Below are 17,392 nucleotides of genomic sequence, written 5' to 3' on the forward strand. Positions count from 1 at the left end.
GATCTGAAAACCCATTCTTAATCTCCCTGACTTCCACTTTAAGTGAACACAATGCCTTTACCAAGAACGCAGAATAACTAGCTGAAGAGGAGAGCAATTCATTTTGGCTTTATTCAAAGGTTATACCGTTTCTGTATCAGTAAGGCCTAGGCAGCCCAATTCTGATCTTTTTCCAACTAATTGGTCTTTAGACCAATCAGATAAGAAAAAAATCTGATGTGAAAAGATTGATGTGATCGGTAAAAAGATCAATTCGTGGGAAAAAGATCAGAATTGGGCTGCCTGGGTAAATGCAGCCTAAGAAACCTCGACCTCATGTTAGAGTCTGAAACAGCTCCTCATCTTGTGAGATGGTGTGACCGCCACCTGTTGGATATTTCAGGATACTGCTACCATGTTAATCAATTTCTGACTAACAAAAGGAGAATAACATCTAACTCAAAAAGCTTCTAGTTGTTCCTCTTCAGTGAGAATCACTGACCCAGACCGTCATCGGCCTTCAACTGCTTTCCCGTCAACGATGTGTTGTTGCTATGGCAATGCTTGGCGACGATGGGGGTGTTTGGCATTTAGCAATGTCTCGATGTGACATTGACTGATGGCTTTAATACACATTCTTCCTATTTAATCTCAGTAATCTATTTAGTCTGTCTCTTAATGACATGAACCGGGACGGTGGTGACAGGTTTACTTTAAAAGTTAATATCAGAAATAAGATAAAAGTTTTTAGTTTGGTGACAGATGCACTAGCGACATGGGTTTTTCCTGAAAAGTGACTTGAATAGGAAAAACTTTGGGCCCTTTTTTGGATCCTACAACTGACAGCCACATGTTACTTTCAACAACAAAAAACATGGCATATTGTTGATAGACATAACCTGTGACCTCCCTTGTGACAAAGGCGTAACTGTTTCGTAATGTAAATCGGCATTTATGAAGTTTACCTCTAGTCAAGGATGTTATACAGCCCTTCTGGTGAATGAGGTTATAATCAATGTGGAATTCCCTGACCAGAAATAAAAAGTTTATGTTTCCAGTAACAGGCAAGATGAAATGGTGCTTTACCCCTGGTCAAGTTGCCATTATCCTCTTCAACGCGTCACCATACTCTATGTACTACTGGAGGAGCAGTCAGCGGGTTTTCACATGTGCAGTAACTACTAAGACAGTTCAGGATAAGGTTTAGATATGGTTGAGACACCATCAAGTACTATAAAAGGACCTTGGAGGCAGTATCATTCATAAACCCTGTACATTTCCTCCATTCAGTTGAACTACCTAAGACCAATAAAGTCACACTCCACTGCATGCCAGGCCCTGTCCAACATAAAGAAAGCAACACTAAACCACAGCAGATAAGGACACAGATAGATAACAACCTGACTGAACCTACTGGAGAAATGAATGCATTCTTATTGTCCTTTGGTTCATATCCATATCGAAATATACTCTGAATTTCCTCAAAAGTGTAAAAACGTACATGTGCCTCTACGAGTCCTGAATGCCACTTCCCTCATGATCTAGATTGTGTAGAAATCAACCACCTAGGATATCATGATCCGATGGGTCTCATCAACTACTACATTATCCATCCCTGAACACATTTACATGCACACAGTATTCCAGATAGTAGCACATATCCTGCTTGAGGTCTTATTTGGGATAAGCTGTTTACATGCACTTGTGATATCCCTGAACCCATGAATATTCCTCATTTAAGTTCATATGGGTTAAATGGAATAGTAAGTGAAATGTAGACACTATCTGTAGGTCTATAACCTCTCACATGTAGAGTAATATAATATTAACTCTGTATAATTATGCATTTCTTGTAGCAGGCCAAAAATTATAACAAATGTTAATTGTGTCTTGAGAACAGGAGTTGAGAAATAGGATTTCTGTCTTTCAGCATCTCTTGAGAAAATGTGAATGTACGTGCAAGTTATCTTTTGCGCTTATGCAAAGCAGACAGTATTTCAACCGGATAAAATATACACCCAAGACGAACTGAAGTCTTATCAGAAACAGTTTCTTTTTCTCAGTTTTTCATTTCCATAAAACCAGTCAAACTGATGACATTTGGACATCATTCCACTGTTCTGGAGTTATTGCATTTTCTCCCCGGTCCCTAAATGAAACAGACAACTTTACCATGTTAACTGGATTATACTGCATATCGATGAAAGACATTCTGGTGAGCAATACTTATTTTGGTCTTCTGGGCAACCAGTTATGACAGAAGAGAAGCTATAGTTGACAAATGGCGTACCAAGTGCTGAAAATGATATAAGCAGAAACGTATCTAAATTAGGGGTGAAAGTAAGCTATACCGTCCAGTAGACTATGGTGTATCAGCAAAATACATTCTTATGGAATTATGGTGGATGGAACTGTGCAGGTATAGCCTACTTTTTAAGTCATTTGTTTGATAATCAGATGAAAAAAAGAATAATCACAACACCCATGATACGTGAAACTAAGCCTGCGCAGACAGCAAAAAAACAGTAAACGGGATAAGATATTTACATGCCACAGTATCCCATCTAAGATCAGCATATCCCAGGCATCTTCTCCGGGTTTCTCATAACCAGGATATAAGAGTTTTTTGGGGTTATTGTAAAAGGGATATGATGTTGAACTCAAAAAACTAAATACTTGAGTAACCCGAATAACGAGATATTGGTGGGCATGTAAACATGGCCAATGAGTTAGTATATTTCTAGCTGCTAATGTCTGATCTACTCTTATTTCCTCATTCCACTTCTCGTTTCTATTTGTGGTGTAAAATGTCACATGACTTTTTCCACGTAACTCGACTATGAATGCCCCTGGACACAAACGTTTTGTTATTCTATCCTTGTGTGGACCTAAAATTGATTTCCATTCAAAATACACATTTTCCCTAACCTCTTACCCTAATTGTAACCTGAACCCTAAAACCTAAGCTTCAAATAGCCTTTGTTCTCATGGGGATGTAGGAAATGTCCCCATGAGGGAAGATTATTCTTGTTTTACTATCCTTGTGGGGACTTTAGGTCTTTAGATAGAAGAACCAACCCACCCACACTTCATGGGAACAGGGTCTCATTGCCTCCATTGAAGCAGCCCTCTCGTGAGGTCATGTGATTAGCAGGTGGTGCCAATTTGAAAAGGTGAATGGTCAATTTCACACTCAAACACACACTAAGATAAGCCTACAACGACCACTAACCACTGTTTCAAATGAAAACATTAATGACTACAACCACACACAATTACAACCACATCAATTTCAGGAGGGGAAACGGTAAAACAGGCAGAGGGGAGGACACGGAGGAGTATAATTTATGGCTGTATTGATTTCCAATGCTCCTTTATGGTCCTTTTATGTCAGTTTAGCACTTTGGCAACACTTGCTTTAGTGCCACATCAATACTGCACACTGGCACTGAGCTAGAGACGGAAGTGTGAGTGAGAGAACGTGTGTGAGTAGGAGAGAGAATGAATTGTAAATGTGAGTCGTTCATTCAGTGCAAATTTGAGACGAGTTTGAATTGGATCGGGTGTGCGCACCTGTATGTGAACATACAGTGCACTCGGAAAGTATTCAGACCCCTCGACATTTTCCACAGTTACGTTAAAGCCTTATTCTAAAATGGATTCAATAAAAACATTTCCTCATTAATCTATACAATACCCCATAATGACAAAGTGAAAAAAGGGTTTTAGAAATATTTGCAAATTCATAGAAATATTTGCAAATTCATAAAAATATCAAACAGAAATACCTTATTTACATAAGTATTCACACCCTTTGCTATGAGACTCGAAATGGATCTCAGGTGCATCCTGCTTCCATTAATCATCCTTGAGATGTTTCCACAACTTGGAGTCTACCTGTCAGTGGTGTAAAGTACTTTAGTAAAATAATAATTCATTTGATTTTTGGGGTATTGTTGACTACATTCCTAAAGAAAATGTACTTTTTACTCCATACACTTTCCCTGACACCCAAAAGTATTCATTACATTTTAAAAATGGTTAGCATGACAGAAAAATGGTCTAATTCACACAATTATCAAGAGAACATCCCTCGTCATCCCTACTGCCTCTGATCGACTCACTAAACACGTTTCATTTGTTAATGATGTCGGCGTTGGAGTGTGCCCCTGGGTATGTGTAAATTTAAAAAAGAAAAAAAAAGAAAATGGTGCCACCTGGTTTGCTTCATATAAGGAATTTGAAAAAATGTATACCTTACTTTTAACTTCAGATACTTAAGTATATTTTAGCGATTACATTTACTTTTGATACTTAAGTATATTTAAAACCAAATACTTTTACTCAAGTAGTATTTTACTGGGTGACTTTTACTTGAGACCTTTTCGATTAAGGTATCTTTACTTTGATGCAGACCTTTGGAATATCTACACCTTCACAATATATCCAGTATTTATTTTAGACAGGTCTAAAGAAACATGATATGAAGAAAATGTAGTCTATTTCAGAAAAACAGAATAGCATACTCGGAGTTGTCCTTATGTCCTGATCTGGCAATGCAAAATGTCTTTAGTCGACAAGTTCATTTAGCTGACAAGATTTGCTTAGAATTCCGAGGCATTATTTTATAGTATGACGAATACAATGGAACAGATTAAAATAGACTGGAGGAAGTGAGCACATGCGGTTATTTTGTGTTGAGCGGTTAACAAAGAAATAGGTATTCCTTTATGCTTAATTTAGAGTTATGTAATGTAACTTTAGTTGTTCGAACAAATGTTGGGCTATAGGTTTTGATTTTATACATTGTAAGGCTGCATGACGCGACTAATGATGATTTGAAAGAAGTTGCTTGAAAGGCATAAGCTCTGCTTAGTTTTTTTTGTGCAGGCTGTACACTACATCAGTCACGCATTCACAATTTGATGCCTAGAATTTCATGGCGGCATCCCCTTTGTGTGGCCGTTATGCACCTTAAATCCATGCCTTTTGCTGCCAGTGGCCGTTACGCGCTTCTCCCCGAGTGATGCTCCATCACGTGATTGGGTCTTTGTCACAGGCTACAAGTGAAGAGACATCGGGGACGCAACTACATTTGTCCTTATCCAATTCCCAGGTGCATATTGAAGCGATTGGAAGAACTGTCCACATTTACTGTCAGCCAACAATACGAGTAGGCCTAACTAACATCAAAAACACTAGCCTGTCAATCTACTATCCCCCATGAAACTCAGGCTTCTTATGTATGCCGGTTAGCCTCTACAACCTTTGTAAAGCAGATTAATGTGATTAATTTTAAGAAGTTATTTGGCCACTTTAGTTGTGATACAAACCTTATAAAAAACATATAGGCCCATGGGCTAGGCTACATGAGGTGTGCGACTACCATTTTAAAAAAGTCACAAAAAAAAAGAGCATTGTTTCTTATGCTGGGCATCATTCCCAAGATACATAATTCACAAGTGATAGGATAATATGGTCACTATTCTTAATTGAATCTTGTCTTTACATATACTAAATAATATATGTGTGAAATTTGACTTAGAATGGAACATTATCATGCACCTGTATTGACACAGGGTCAGCGGGGAAAAATACATGTCATCTACAGTGCCTTGCAAAAGTATTCATGCCCCTTGGCATTTTTCCAATTTTGTTGCATTACAACCTGTAATTTAAATTGATTTTTATTTGGATTTCATGTAATGGACATACACAAAATAGTCCAGATTGGTGAAATGAAATGTTTCAAGAAATTATACAAAATAAAAAACGGAAAAGCGGTGCGTCTGGTATTCACCCCCTTTGTGTTGAGTCACCAATCTGGGGAAGGGTACCAAAACATTTCTGAAGCATTGAAGGTCCCCAAGAACATGGTGGCCTCAGTCATTCCTAATGGAAGTAGTTTGGAACCACCAAGACTCTTCCTAGAGCTGGCCGTTTGGACAAACTGAGCAATTGGGGATGAAGGGCCTTGGTCAAGGAGGTGACCGAGAACCCGATGGTTGCTCTTTCCTAGTTCCTCTGTGGAGATGGGAGAACCTTCCAGAAGGACAACCATCTCTGCAACACTCCGCCCATCAGGCCTTTATGGTAGAGTAGCCAGACGGAAGCCACTCAGCTAAAGGCACATGACAGCCAGCTTGGAGTTTGCCAAAAGGCACCTAAAGGAATCTCAGACCATGACAAACAAGATTCTCTGGTCTGATGAAACCAAGACTGAACTCTTTGGCCTGAATGCCAAGCGTCATGACTGGAGGAAATCTGGCACCATCCCTACGGTGAAGCATGGTAGTGGCAGCATCATGCTGTGGGGATGTTTTTCAGCAGTAGGGGCTGGGAGACTAGTCAAGATCGAGGGAAAGATGAACAGAGAAAAGTACAAGAGATCCTTGATGAAAACCAGAGCGCTCAGGACCTCAGACTGGGGCAAAGGTTCACCTTCCAACAGGACAACGACCCTACACACACACAGTGGCGTCGGGACAAGTCTCTGAATGTCCTTCAGTGGCCCAGCCAGAGCCTGGAATTGAACCCAATCTAAAAATCTCTGGAGACCTGAAAATAGCTGTGCAGTGACGCTCCCCATTCAACCAGACAGAGCTTGAGAGGTTCTACAGAGAAGAATGGGAGAAACTCCCCAAACACAGGTGTGCCAAGCTTGTAGCGTCATACCGAAGTAATGGGTCTGAATACTTATGTAAATGTGATCTTTTTTTATTTTTAATACATTTGCACACAAAAACAACTATTTTTTGCTTTGCCATTATGGGGTATATTGTGTAGATTAATGAGGGGGAAAAAATATTGAATCTGTTTAAGGCTGTAAATTTAAGGCTGTATTGTAACAAAATGCTGAAGAAGTCAAGGGGTCTGAATACTTAAGTAAATGTGATCTTTTTTTATTTTTAATACATTTGCACACAAAAACAACTATTTTTTGCTTTGCCATTATGGGGTATATTGTGTAGATTAATGAGGGGGAAAAAATATTGAATCTGTTTAAGGCTGTAAATTTAAGGCTGTATTGTAACAAAATGCTGAAGTCAAGGGGTCTGAATACTTTCCGAATGCACTGTACGTGTTACAGGTGTGTTCATCTACATAGATTATGCCCAAACTTGTGTGTGTGTGTGTGTGTGTGTGTGTGAGACTGACCGGTCACAGGAGCAGGCCACCATCAGACTGAGGAGGTTGTAGATTATGAAGGTGAAGATGACAGCTGTGATGGTTCCTCGAGGTATGGAGTAGCTAGGGTTCTTCAGGTCACCTGGGACACAGCACAACACCAGGTCAGACACACACGTCTCTGATCCCTTGGATAACTCTTCCCTTTGAAAAATGAGCAGCTAAATAGAAATCCCATCTCTCCACCCATTGATCAAACATCCATTTCTTACCTGACATGTTGGATCCAGCCATGATGCCTGTGCACCCGTTAAACATGACAGCAAACACCGTAGCAAAGGACATCATGGTTCCTGTTGTGTAGTCCACAGCATAGTCAGCTAGGGAAGGGGCGGGGGGGGCGGATTTAGAAATGAATTCAATCAGCTCCATGTCCGAATCCACCCCAAATTCAGATATTTAACAAAATAAATGGAATTGATGAACATGCCTCTTGGAATTCAAAAAGTACAAAAATGCCATCTCTCGCCATTGCTGGTTCAAGTATAGTTTGTGTTACATATGACTTTTAACCCACTTCTCATTGGAGGGTAAGCTTTACAATGGCAAAGAAAGTGTCATTTTGTTGACAACAGGGTCTTTGAAGGGGCTGTGTGTGTGTGTGTGTGTGCCAGTGTGACTGAGTTATGGCGATTAGCAGAGTAATCATGTGGTTGATTTCCACACTGAAAATAAATCCCTCAGCTCAGTGAGGTTGGTATGTTATGGTGGAAATGGGGAGCCAAAGGATATTTATGATACCCACTAATTACAACCCTGGTAAACACTCAGCAAAACAAGAGGCTTAAACCTATAATTGGTGTATGTGTGTCTAAGATAATAAACAAGTAAATTCTGCCAACATAAAGTATGCATAACTGTCATTACTAGCCTGTTCAACCTCTCTTTCGTATCGTCTAAGATCCCTAAAGATTGGAAAGCTGCCGCGGTCATCCCCCTCTTCAAAGGGGGAGACACTCTTGACTCAAATTGTTACAGACCTATATCTATCCTACCCTGCCTTTCTAAAGTCTTTGAAAGCCAAGTTAACGACAGATCACCGACCATTTCGAATCCCACCACACCTTCTCCGGTATGCAATCTAGTTTCCGAACTGGTCATGGGTGCACCTCAGTCACGCTCAAGGTCCTAAACTATATCATAACCGCCATCGATAAAAGACAGTTTTCATCGACCTGGCCAAGGCTCAAGACTCTGTCAATCACAGCATTCTTATCAGCAGACTCAATAGCCTTTGTTTCTCAAATGATTGCCTCGTCTGGTTCACCAACTACTTCTCAGAGTTCAGTGTGTCAAATCGGAGGGCCTGTTGTCCGGACCTCTGGCAGTCTATGGGGGTGCCACAGGGTTCAATTCTCGGGCTGACTCTTTTCATATCAATGATGTCGCTCTTGCTGCTGGTGATTCTCTGATCCACCTTTACGCAGACAACACTATTCTGTATACATCTGGCCCTTCTTTGGACACTGTGTTAAACCTCCAAACGAGCGTCAATGCCATACAACACTCCTTCCGTGGCCTCCAACTGCTCTTACATGCAAGTAAAACTAAATGCATGCTCTGCAACCGATCGCTACCCTCACCCGCCCGCCCAGCATCACTACTCTGGACGGTTCTGACTCCCCTCGTTGTCTGATTAGACTGTAAACTTTCATTCTCCAATCCAAAATTAAATCTAGAATCAGGTTCCTACTTCACAACAAAGCATCCCTCACTCATGCTATAAAAACATACCCTCGTAAAACTGACTATCCTACCGATCCTTGACTTCGGCAATGTAATTTACAAAATAACCTCCAACACTCTACTCAGCAATGTAGTCTATCACAGTGCCATCCGTTTTGTCACTAAAGCTCCATACACTACCCACCACTGCGACCTGTATGCTCTCTTTGGCTGGCCCTCGCTACATATCCGTCGCCAAACCCACTGGCTCCAGGTCATCGATAAGTCTTTGCTAGGTAAAGCCCCACCTCATCTCAGCTCACGGGTCACCCTAGCAACACCCACCCATAGCACGCGCTCCAGCAGGTACATTTCACTGGTCGTCCCCAAAGCCAACACCTCCTTTCCTTCCGGTTCTCTGCTGCCAATGACTGGAACAAATTGCAAAAGTCACTGAAGCTGGAGACTTACATCTCCCTCACTATCTATAAGCATCAGCTTTCAGAGCAGCTTACCAATCCCTGCACTTGTACAAAGCCCATCTGTAAACAGCCTACCCAACTACTTCATCCCCATATTATTTTTTTGTTGTTGCTCTTTTGCACACCAGTATCTCTATCCCATTTGTAACTCTGTTGTTTTTGTCGCACTGATTGCTTTATCTTGGCCAGGTCGCAATTGTAAATGAGAACTTGTTCTCAACTGGCATACTTGGTTAAATAAAGGTCAAATAAAAAAAAATTAAAAACATGAGACATCACTCACATTGCTTATGCTTGTACCATCTAAACTGCTGCGAAATATACATTCCATAAACCAAAAATATTGTATTACCAGCTGCTTGAAGCTGGTGTACAAAACCGAAAGCAAAAGACGAATGAAACTTAATGGGAAGCATATAAATAACGCACATCTACTGCTTCTTAGACTTGCTTTCAATGCAAATGACAGATCTATAACATATTTCTATTTGAATTTGGTAGGGGCACACAAAAAGTTACACATTGCAGCTTAAATCAAGTGCAATTCTATTTAGAATGACACATACATTAAGCACACACATTTATATTGGTGCACAACACACATACACACACTACTACAGACAGACCCCCTTTCTCACCATCCAGGTTGCCCAGGAGTGTGTTCAGTTTAAAGCCGGTGAAGTTGGCCATGGTCGGCGGCTGTGGCCCCGTGCCGTTGAGGATGGGTGGAGCGGCGGGCAGGAGGATGGTGCGCGGGCGCACAGCGAAGAAGCTGATAAAGATGGTGGCCAGCACCAGCATGACCACCAGGAAGATGATGAAGGAGGCTTTGGCGTAGATCTCTGCCCCCACCAGACACACAAGCAAGCAGAGGAGGAGGATGCCGGTGGCATAGAGCAATGACCACCAATACCCCGCTGGCAACACCTGGAGGGAACCCGCTGGGCTCACCCCATCTGGAGAGGGAGAGGAGAGATGGGGGTGAGAAGAGGAGGTGAGGTAAGTGAGAGGGTTAGCAGGTTAAAAGGTGAGGCAGTTGATGAGAAGATGAGGGGGTTGATGAGAAGATGAGGGGGTGAAGGAATGAGGTGATAGTTGAAACAGACCATGAAAAGGTCAAAGGGTTATAATCCAATTCCATTTAAATTGTTCAGTTTGATTCAATAAGCTTTACAAATGGGCATGACATGCATGAGTAGACATTGTCAAAGCAGATTAGTTTTAGATCAAATACAATATACTAAAAAAGTAGTCTGTCAATATAAACAGAGCACAGGTTGGTATTTATTGGGATGACTCATGTACTGGAGGCAGCTCTGCAGGGTTGTCACTAGCTGGCACAGCAAAAAGTAATACAATCAGATTTTAAACCTAACCTTAACCACAATGGCAACCTTATGCCTAAGCCTTACCTTTATTAAGATCAAAAAGTTATTTGTTTTCATAAATGTATACAATAATTGCCCATTTCGAATTTGCCGCTGGCCCATCTAATGGAAATCACCCAGCTCTGCCTCCAGGACAAGATTCACCCGAATAAACATTGACCCGCAAACAGAGCAGGAAGAGGTAGAGAGTATGGCTGTATACCTTCTGGAAGCCCGAAGGTTGCTACTATGGCCTCGACGAGACCCAGGATATAGAGGGCACTGCTACACACATTAGCCAGGAAGAACATGACACCTAGACTGCCCCCAAACTCTGGCCCCAACGCACGACTTATCATGTCTGGGGGAGGAGGGGGTTAAGGCTGGGATACACAGGAGTTAAGAGTGAGTGCCAATATGTGAGAGAAAGAGTGTGTTTGTGGACACTATAATGAAGTGAAGGCCTTTAAAATGTGCATGTCATCAGGCACTGAAAGAAATAGACCCAGGCACAGACACTCATTCCCATCCTCCTCTCACACACTCACAATGTGTCTTACAGATAAAGTGAAAACAATACCAGCCATTCACTGACCCACACACAAATATCTATACGTTGAGGAATACAATGCTACATTAATGAAACTGAAAGAGCACTGTAAGGTGGAGTGTGTATGTACAGCTAATGGGCCTGAAATGACATGTCTATACATCTATCATATAGAGCTGTGTGTGTATTGCTGAGGAGGATACAGTAGGCCCCTCCTGCATCCAGAGCTCCATTGGTTGAGATGGCACACACAGACAGCACGGTCATACTGATGATGAAGTAGGCCACTAAGAACATGGCTATGGCCTGATACAGCCCACACTGGCCCACCACAAAACCTGACGGGAGAGGAGAGAACACAAGGACCACACTATGGTTTAACATTTCAAATTCAAATCATCTCAAAGTCTAACAGGAACTGGTTTTGGTGGTTTAACAACTATCTTACAGCAAGTTGGAACTTGGAATGTACAGCAATTGTCAACAAGAACATGCAGTAGGGAATACTCAATGGCTTTCACCTTCACTATACAGTTGAGACAGTAGTTTGACCCTCCTCCCCATGCGAAGTTACACAATCATGTCATTATTAATCAAAACACCATGCCAAGGCATCCAGTTATGTTTAAGAAATGTTTTTCAATGTCACACACAGTAAAATCAGTTTAGACTGACAACAGCCTATGGCAAAATACCAAACTTCTACAATGCTACCACTTCCTTGCAACATTCAACAATAGGTCAAAATGCAGAACAAGTTACTTTATGCTTTTAACCAAAACAGAAGTCATCCAATTCACTGTACACCACTCCTATGCATTGAAACAGAAGTCATCCAATTCACTGTACACCACTCCTATGCATTGAAACAGAAGTCATCCAATTCACTGTACACCACTCCTATGCATTGAAACAGAAGTGCCATATTGTTCCATATAAGGTATAATGCAGTGCTTATGTTATGTGGAATGGCATTCTTGTCTCTCAAACTTGTGGCTGTTCAACGTTTGCGTGTCTACACCACAGCAGCTGAGGTATCACGAGACGGGGCAAAACAGAGGGTGGAACACACCAAGGCAAGAGAGAACACTCACAGACAGACCACTGTACTTACTGTGAGAATCTGATAGAATAAAACACCTCTGAACAAAGAAAACAGATGAGACATTGAGGAATGGGGACTGTGTTTGTAAACATATCTTCAGATTATTTGCGAATACACTATGGATACGGATGTCATTATTGCCGTCAGAGATATTGGACCTCGAGCTCTGCATCATGTGAATGTGATTAACGGCTCCAGACTGAAGTTATAGCGCCAGTAAATAATCCATTTCTTGCAAGAACTACATTTTACTCCATATTGTTAGTCCACTTGAAACTACTATATTCCTCCACTAAGAAAATTGTTGTCGTACATATTTACACATTTATCATCATGACTATGACCCCATAACAGTCCATTCCCAATCTGTCCCAGGATGCACTCACTACAGTAGGCTCTATCCGTTAACCTACTTTTATCGCTGCAACTCTCAGGAGTTCATACCCTTGTACTGTAACACACCAAGGGACTTGAGTGGCAAAAGGGTAATTCCACCAAGTGTTTGATTTCAACCAAATTTTTTAATTCTGTCATAAAGAGCACTTTCAACACGTTCCCATCTCTAAAAACAAAAATGACTATAGTAAGTGCCAAATAAAGTTACAGGGTTAACGGTTTTATCTTAAATCATCCATAAATCCCCGTGTGACAGAGGGGATGGAAGCTTGTTGTGTGCATCAGGGAGGTGCAATTAAATGCAAGCTTAACAAGTTTTTATTTGATTTTTTATGTCTAACCTGTCCATCTATGACTATCAGGGTTGACGTGCTCTGCCCGACCATCACAAAACACCAGAAAATGGCCAATGAGAGTAGAACCAGGTAAACTGCTTTACACTATTTAAAAAGCAATATGTTCAACATAATAAAACGAGAGTTCAATTCACGTAACAAGATTTACCTTAAAATGAGGGACAGATGTAAATAAATCACTACCGAATAAAAAATAAATGCGTTTCCATCGCATTTTCAACTCTACTGATGGTGTTCAAAAAATGTAAAATAATAATAATAATATAGCGAGTGTGCCATCTTCGGTTTTTGCACGTGTGTTCTAGCCAACAGCACAGCGCAAGTATAGCCTACACGATGCGGTTATTATTGACAAAATATATTATTTTGTCAAATGGCAGCCAAGTGTCGATGATCATGTCACCAGATTAAGCCCCTCGATATTTATTGGAAATTAATATTAAGCTCATCACATTGCATTTTCACCACCCTGCGAAGTTCATCGTAATTTATTTTATTTGTATTCTAAGAAACTGCATGCCTTTCCGATGAGTTTAACTCGTCATCGCGTGACTCCCAAGTTTACTTCGATTTGATGCTTATTATCGCAATATTTGCGAATAAAATCGTTTCCACCTAGATCTTGCACAATTCATTTTACCGAAACAAAAATATCCCACCTTGTCTAACGTATTTTGTTTTGTCGACGTTTGCAAAGTTTGCCGAAACGTGTTTCCACCAGGCCTGTCATTACATTGTTCATTCAAGAATGTTGAATGAAATTATATTTTAACGTAAAAACATAATTGTATTTAACATTCTGGCTTGTAGGCGTCGTGAGAGTTACTAGTAACTTTCCAGATTCCAACGCTAATTTCTGCCCGATGTAGAATTCAATGCAATTCAACGTCGGGTTTCCAGGCAACAACTGACTCAATAAATAACAGTAGGCTATAACGTTACTCACCAATTCGTAGGAAGACCACCACGCTGAACATCGACAGCAAGGTGGGTATCACCACACCAAAGAATGTGGAGAGCTTTTTGGGCCGGCTGTGGTGCGCCGACTTCCGTCTGGAAAAAGCCGGGGACTGCTCCACAGCCTCCCTGGGAAGACACGGCTGATGCTCCCCCGACTGCTCATTGACACTTGTGGAGAGGCGATAGTGCAGGAGTGGTGTCCTCTCCGACATGGCAAAGCTGCTGTTGGCTACTACGACTAACCAGAACTTAAAAACACCCTATCACCAATTGTGTCGTCTTTTTCAATAAACTATTCTAGAGTTCACTCTCAAACATTGAAGCAAAAATCAGTGCGCATGACTTTACTACGACATTGTTTTCTCAAATCATGTAAACAGACGCTGAACAACATTGGCACGCACCAATCGTTACAATCTGAATGCTAATCAATATAGTTTGCCTACCTCGACATTAGAAATACAGTTTCTCCCCGTGTGGCCTAACCCCACTCGAAATAAGAGAAAACACTATATTGTAGTGGGCCTACATAACAAATCACACATTATCGTAAAAGTTGCCCGTCGCATTTGTTGGCACTTTCCAACAATCCGTGACCATTGTGAAGCTAGTGCCATTTAGGTCACGTAATCATACAGCAAATGTTCAAAATAAAAGTCCCCCCTCAAGTAACCTAACACAGCAGGGGTAAAATAAAGACCTGAGCGGAGTTCCCACGTTTTCAGTGGAAGGGAACCTAGGTTGAAGATACTGTATCCCTAAAAACCGAATGCATCCAGTTGTTACCATCGCCAGAACAACCGAATGCGTCCAGTTGTGGCCTACACCGTTAAGGGTGAGTTTAAAGTTGCTTAAACATACAATTATTGAAAATACAAACAATATATTATTGAAATTAAATAACAAACATTGATTTACGGGATTATTTTTTTATTATAATGTAAAAAAACGAAAAAAAACAATAACAACACAATACCGACAACAGTAAATGTTTTTTAACTACGATCAACTCATGACAGAACAGGATTTTAAAGTTTTGAAGTGAACATTTTCACATTGACCCTGTCTATGGGTAACTTTGGATGGGGCCACAGTGACCCCCGACCCCGCTTATCTCAGTCCCCAGTATCTATGCTGCAATAGCCTATGTGCCAGGTTATTATCTGGTGTACTGTAATCTTAGGCATGCTCTCTAGGACGACGCCTGATGTTCTACTGTTCTGCCTGCAGCTGAAGACCCCTGACCTAATTTACCAGGTGTGCTACCTTGTCCCGGACCTGCTGTTTCGACCCTCTTTCTTTCTTTCTTTCTTTCTTTCTCTCTCTCTCTCTCTCTCTCTCTCTCTCTCTCGCTCTCTCTCTCTCTCTCTACCTCTCTCTCTACACCTCTCTCTACACCTCTCTCTCTCTCTCTCTCTCTCTCTCTCTCTCTCTCTACCTCTCTCTCTCTACACCTCTCTCTACACCTCTCTCTCTCTCTCTCTAAATCTCTCTCTCTACCTCTCTCTCTCTACCTCTCTCTCTCTACACCTCTCTCTACACATCTCTCTACACATCTCTCTCTCTCTCTCTCTCTCTCTCTCTCTCTCTCTCTACCTCTCTCTCTCTCTCTCTCTCTCTCTCTCTCTCTCTCTCTCTACCTCTACCTCTACCTCTGAATGCATGGCTATGAAAAGCCAACTGACATTGACTCCAGAGGTTTTGAACTGTTGCACCCTCTAAATAGTTTTCATTATAGCTCTACACATCAAATTTATACTGTATCATTTAAACTATAGAAGTTGTCAGCCCTGTACATCTGCTTGCTATTGTATTTTGGAATCCTCAGACCCTCTACTAATGGGATCTTGTGTCATGCCATGAAGATTTGTGTCATTAGGGTATTTTTTAGAGCGCTGTAAATAAGGTCTCTATTAATAATGATAATTTTAAACTTATGCGGTCAATCTTCATGGTATGACACTGGATCTTATTAGTAGAGGGTCTGAGTATACTAAAATACCTACGTTTATTTGTGACAACTTCTCTAGTTTAAAGGGTGGAGTAGAAATTAGATGTGGATAGCTATAATGAAAAAACGTTTTGCTAATAAGTGAAAGCAGGTCAACTAACAAAAAAGTATCTAATGCAGTTAATCTTCCTGGTATGACAAACTGTCCACTTAGGAAGCAACACTGATTGACAATACATGTAACATGCTGTTGTGCAAATGGAATAGACAACAAGTGGAAATTATAGGCAATTAGCAAGACGCCCCCAATAAAGGAGTGGTTCTGCAGGTGGTGACCACAGACCACTTCTCAGTTCCTATGCTTCCTGGCTGATGTTTTGGTCACTTTTGAATGCTGGCGGTGCTTTCACTCTAGTGGTAGCATGAGACGGAGTCTACAACCCACACAAGTGGCTCAGGTAGTGCAGCTCATCCAGGATGACACATCAATGCGAGCTGTGGCAAGAAGGTTTGCTGTGTCTGTCAGCGCAGTGTCCAGAGCATGGAGGCGCTACCAGGAGACAGGCCAGTACATCAGGAGACGTGGAGGAGGCCGTAGGAGGGCAACAACCCAGCAGCAGGACCGCTACCTCCGCCTTTGTGCAAGGAGGAGCAGGAGGAGCACTGCCAGAGTCCTGCAAAATTACTTCCAGCAGGCCACAAATGTGCATGTGTCTGCTCAAACGGTCAGAAACAGACTCCATGAGGGTGGTATGAGGGCCCGACGTACACAGGTGGGGGTTGTGCTTACAGCCCAACACCGTGCAGGATGTTTGGCATTTGCCAGAGAAGACCAAGATTGGCAAATTCGTCACTGGCTCCCTGTGCTCTTCACAGATGAAGGTTCACACTGAGCACGTGACAGACGTGACAGAGTCTGGAGACGCCGTGGAGAACGTTCTGCTGCCTGCAACATCCTCCAGCATGACCGGTTTGGCGGTGGGTCAGTCATGGTGTGGGGTGGCATTTCTTTGGGGGGCCGCACAGCCCTCCATGTGCTCGCCAGAGGTAGCCTGACTGCCATTAGGTACCGAGAGGAGATCCTCAGACCCCTTGTGAGACCATATGCTGGTGCGGTTGGCCCTGGGTTCCTCCTAATGCAAGACAATGCTGGACCTCATGTGGCTGGAGTGTGTCAGCAGTTCCTGCAAGAGGAAGGCATTGATGCTATGGACTGGCCCGCCCATTCCCCAGACCTGAATCCAATTGAGCACATCTGGGACATCATGTCCCGCTCCATCCACCAACGCCACTGTGTTGCACCACAGACTGTCCAGGAGTTGGTGGATGCTTTAGTCCAGGTCTGGGAGGAGATCCCTCAGGAGACCATCCGCCACCTCATCAGGAGCATGCC

At 42.0% G+C, this 17,392-nt stretch overlaps 1 protein-coding gene across 1 annotated transcript in view; it reads right to left on the reverse strand.

Annotated features, from left to right (window-relative positions):
* The window catches only part of LOC110504088 (solute carrier family 12 member 9), a 52,434-nt gene extending 37,642 nt beyond the window's left edge, over positions 1 to 14,792 (reverse strand). Inside the window, exons 1-6 of the mRNA XM_021582912.2 lie at positions 14,035 to 14,792; positions 11,435 to 11,569; positions 10,905 to 11,042; positions 9,953 to 10,270; positions 7,380 to 7,487; positions 7,138 to 7,249 (exon numbers count right to left, since the gene is read on the reverse strand). Coding sequence (XP_021438587.2) covers positions 7,138 to 7,249; positions 7,380 to 7,487; positions 9,953 to 10,270; positions 10,905 to 11,042; positions 11,435 to 11,569; positions 14,035 to 14,260 — 1,037 coding nt within the window. The 5' untranslated portion in view covers positions 14,261 to 14,792. The remainder of the gene's footprint in view (positions 1 to 7,137; positions 7,250 to 7,379; positions 7,488 to 9,952; positions 10,271 to 10,904; positions 11,043 to 11,434; positions 11,570 to 14,034) is intronic.
* Between the last annotated feature and the right edge of the window lie 2,600 nt (positions 14,793 to 17,392).

The sequence above is a fragment of the Oncorhynchus mykiss genome, chromosome 24 (assembly GCF_013265735.2).
Source record: "Oncorhynchus mykiss isolate Arlee chromosome 24, USDA_OmykA_1.1, whole genome shotgun sequence".
NCBI lineage: Eukaryota > Metazoa > Chordata > Actinopteri > Salmoniformes > Salmonidae > Oncorhynchus > Oncorhynchus mykiss.